General features: G+C 38.2%; 1 protein-coding gene across 1 annotated transcript in view; it reads right to left on the minus strand.

Moving 5' to 3' along the window:
* LOC119594367 (methylcrotonoyl-CoA carboxylase beta chain, mitochondrial-like) overlaps positions 1–2,092 on the minus strand; it is an 8,835-nt gene that overhangs the window by 3,416 nt on the left and 3,327 nt on the right. Inside the window, exons 4-7 of the mRNA XM_037943427.1 lie at positions 1,730–1,970; positions 1,057–1,235; positions 791–890; positions 36–176 (exon numbers count right to left, since the gene is read on the minus strand). Coding sequence (XP_037799355.1) covers positions 36–176; positions 791–890; positions 1,057–1,235; positions 1,730–1,970 — 661 coding nt within the window. The remainder of the gene's footprint in view (positions 1–35; positions 177–790; positions 891–1,056; positions 1,236–1,729; positions 1,971–2,092) is intronic.

The following is a 2,092-nucleotide window of genomic DNA, read 5'->3' on the forward strand; positions in this document are numbered from 1 at the left end:
CAGCAACACCATTAGTTCAGCTCTAATAACCTCACCTTGAACTCATCAAACTCTGATCCATCCACAACACGTGCAATGACCTCTCTGACATCGTAAGTCTTCTTGAGGTTGTCACCCACAATGCCATAGAGGTCATGGGGGTCAAAGATCGGCTCCTTCACGTCACGCAGAGATACCTGAAAGTGGGGTTCGGCACTTTAGTCACTGATTAGGTAATGGAGAGTGGAAAAAGATTTACTTGAAAAATAACTAAACCTGCATGACAAAGCCATTTTACAAATCTTGTTCAATCAAAAAGGATTATTTCTTTAACGAGTAAGAAAATCATATCTTTTTAGATTTCTTTGAATTTACATGAAAATTCCTCATTAAATGCTCTGAAAGCCACGTCAAGCCTATTCTTGGTAGCAATCTAATTTTTTCTGCATATTGCAACACAGCTAATACCGTATTCTATCAATACTCCAATATATAACAGAAGGCTGTATGTCATAAATAATAATCTAATTTTACTCCTGTGAAAAAAAATACACAAAATAAATTAAATTTATGTAATAAAGGAAGTAAATATGCTACTAGAATCATTCAAAGAAAGAAAGAAAAAAGAGCTATGTAACTTTTTAAGAATAATCAACTTTACAAAATGGCACACAAAACCAATATGTAAGGACATTATATCTCAGTATTCTTCTCTTTTTGGGCTTTAGGTTTGTACACCCTTTACAATGTATTTTTGTTGCCAAAAATACATTGCCAAAAAAAAAATCCATGAACTAAATCTGTATCCCACCTGAGGTACTTTGGTGCGGTTAAGAGTTCTCACAACCCGCCGAGCCAAATGCAGGGCATGTGTGTCATCTAAGGCATAGTGATCCGTCACCCCTGATTTCCTAGAGGGCAAAGTGCATAAATGAATTATCATATTTGCCAAGCTACATGACTACCTTGAACAACCACTAAAAGGTATATTAAGCAAATATATAACATCATTCAGTGCACATAAATTCATGAGACACGCTTTCCAACCCACCAATCTCCCTTGCCCCTTTTACGCACCCACAATGGAGATCTGCTCCTCCAAGGTCCTCAGCCGAAATCTCCTCTCCTGTGGCTGCCTTGACAAGAGGAGGACCCCCTAGGAAAATGGTTCCCTGCCGACGCACGATGATCGACTCATCAGCCATTGCAGGCACATAGGCTCCTCCTGCTGTGCAAGACCCAAGAACAACAGCAATCTGCAATTGGGAAAGAGGGCTATAGAATGGCTAATGCTCACTTCAATTCATGCATTAAACAACTGCACAGCAAAATTTTGCTGTCTATATTCTGTATATAGCTACAGTATATCTATAAATTATGTTAACTTTTTAATCAGTTATAAGACAAAAGCTATACAGCTATGAAAATTCCACTTTGACATCTAACAATAGTAGTAATCATTGACATGCCTTTGTGTTGATGAGGTAAATAATTTTTAATATTTTTATTATTGATATCCTTTCCTTTAATTTCCTAAATGCTATATCTTTACTTTTATGAATATTTGTATTTGGATTTCATAATGACTCATACTGAATACCAAGAATGATTACTTAACATATAACCACAAAACCTTTAAAAATCCATCCAAATCCTCCATTCTTCAATACCATTAAATACCTATACAAAAACTATACAGAAAAAAGAAGAAAGACGTCCAGAAGCCTTTCAAAGCAGCAAACATACAAACCTGTGCAATCCCTTTGGAAGACATGTTGGCCTGGTTGAAGAAGATCTTACCGAAGTGGTCACGGTCAGGGAAGACATCCGCCTGCCGAGGGAGGTTTGCACCGCCAGAGTCCACCAGGTAGACACATGGCAAGTTGTTCTCCTGTGCGACCTCCTGGGCTCGTAGATGCTTCTTGACTGTGATGGGATAGTAGCTCCCTCCCTTCACTGTGGCATCATTGCCCACAATCATACACTCAACCCTGGGAAGGAGAAGGGTAGGGAAGCCTTTGAAAATATAATACTATAAGTGGTGAAACACACTTAATAGTGCACTATTCAAAAAGAGTGAAGCTATAAAAGAAAAGTCGTGGGGAAAAGTGAC

This window comes from Penaeus monodon, chromosome 33 (assembly GCF_015228065.2).
Source record: "Penaeus monodon isolate SGIC_2016 chromosome 33, NSTDA_Pmon_1, whole genome shotgun sequence".
Taxonomy (NCBI): domain Eukaryota; kingdom Metazoa; phylum Arthropoda; class Malacostraca; order Decapoda; family Penaeidae; genus Penaeus; species Penaeus monodon.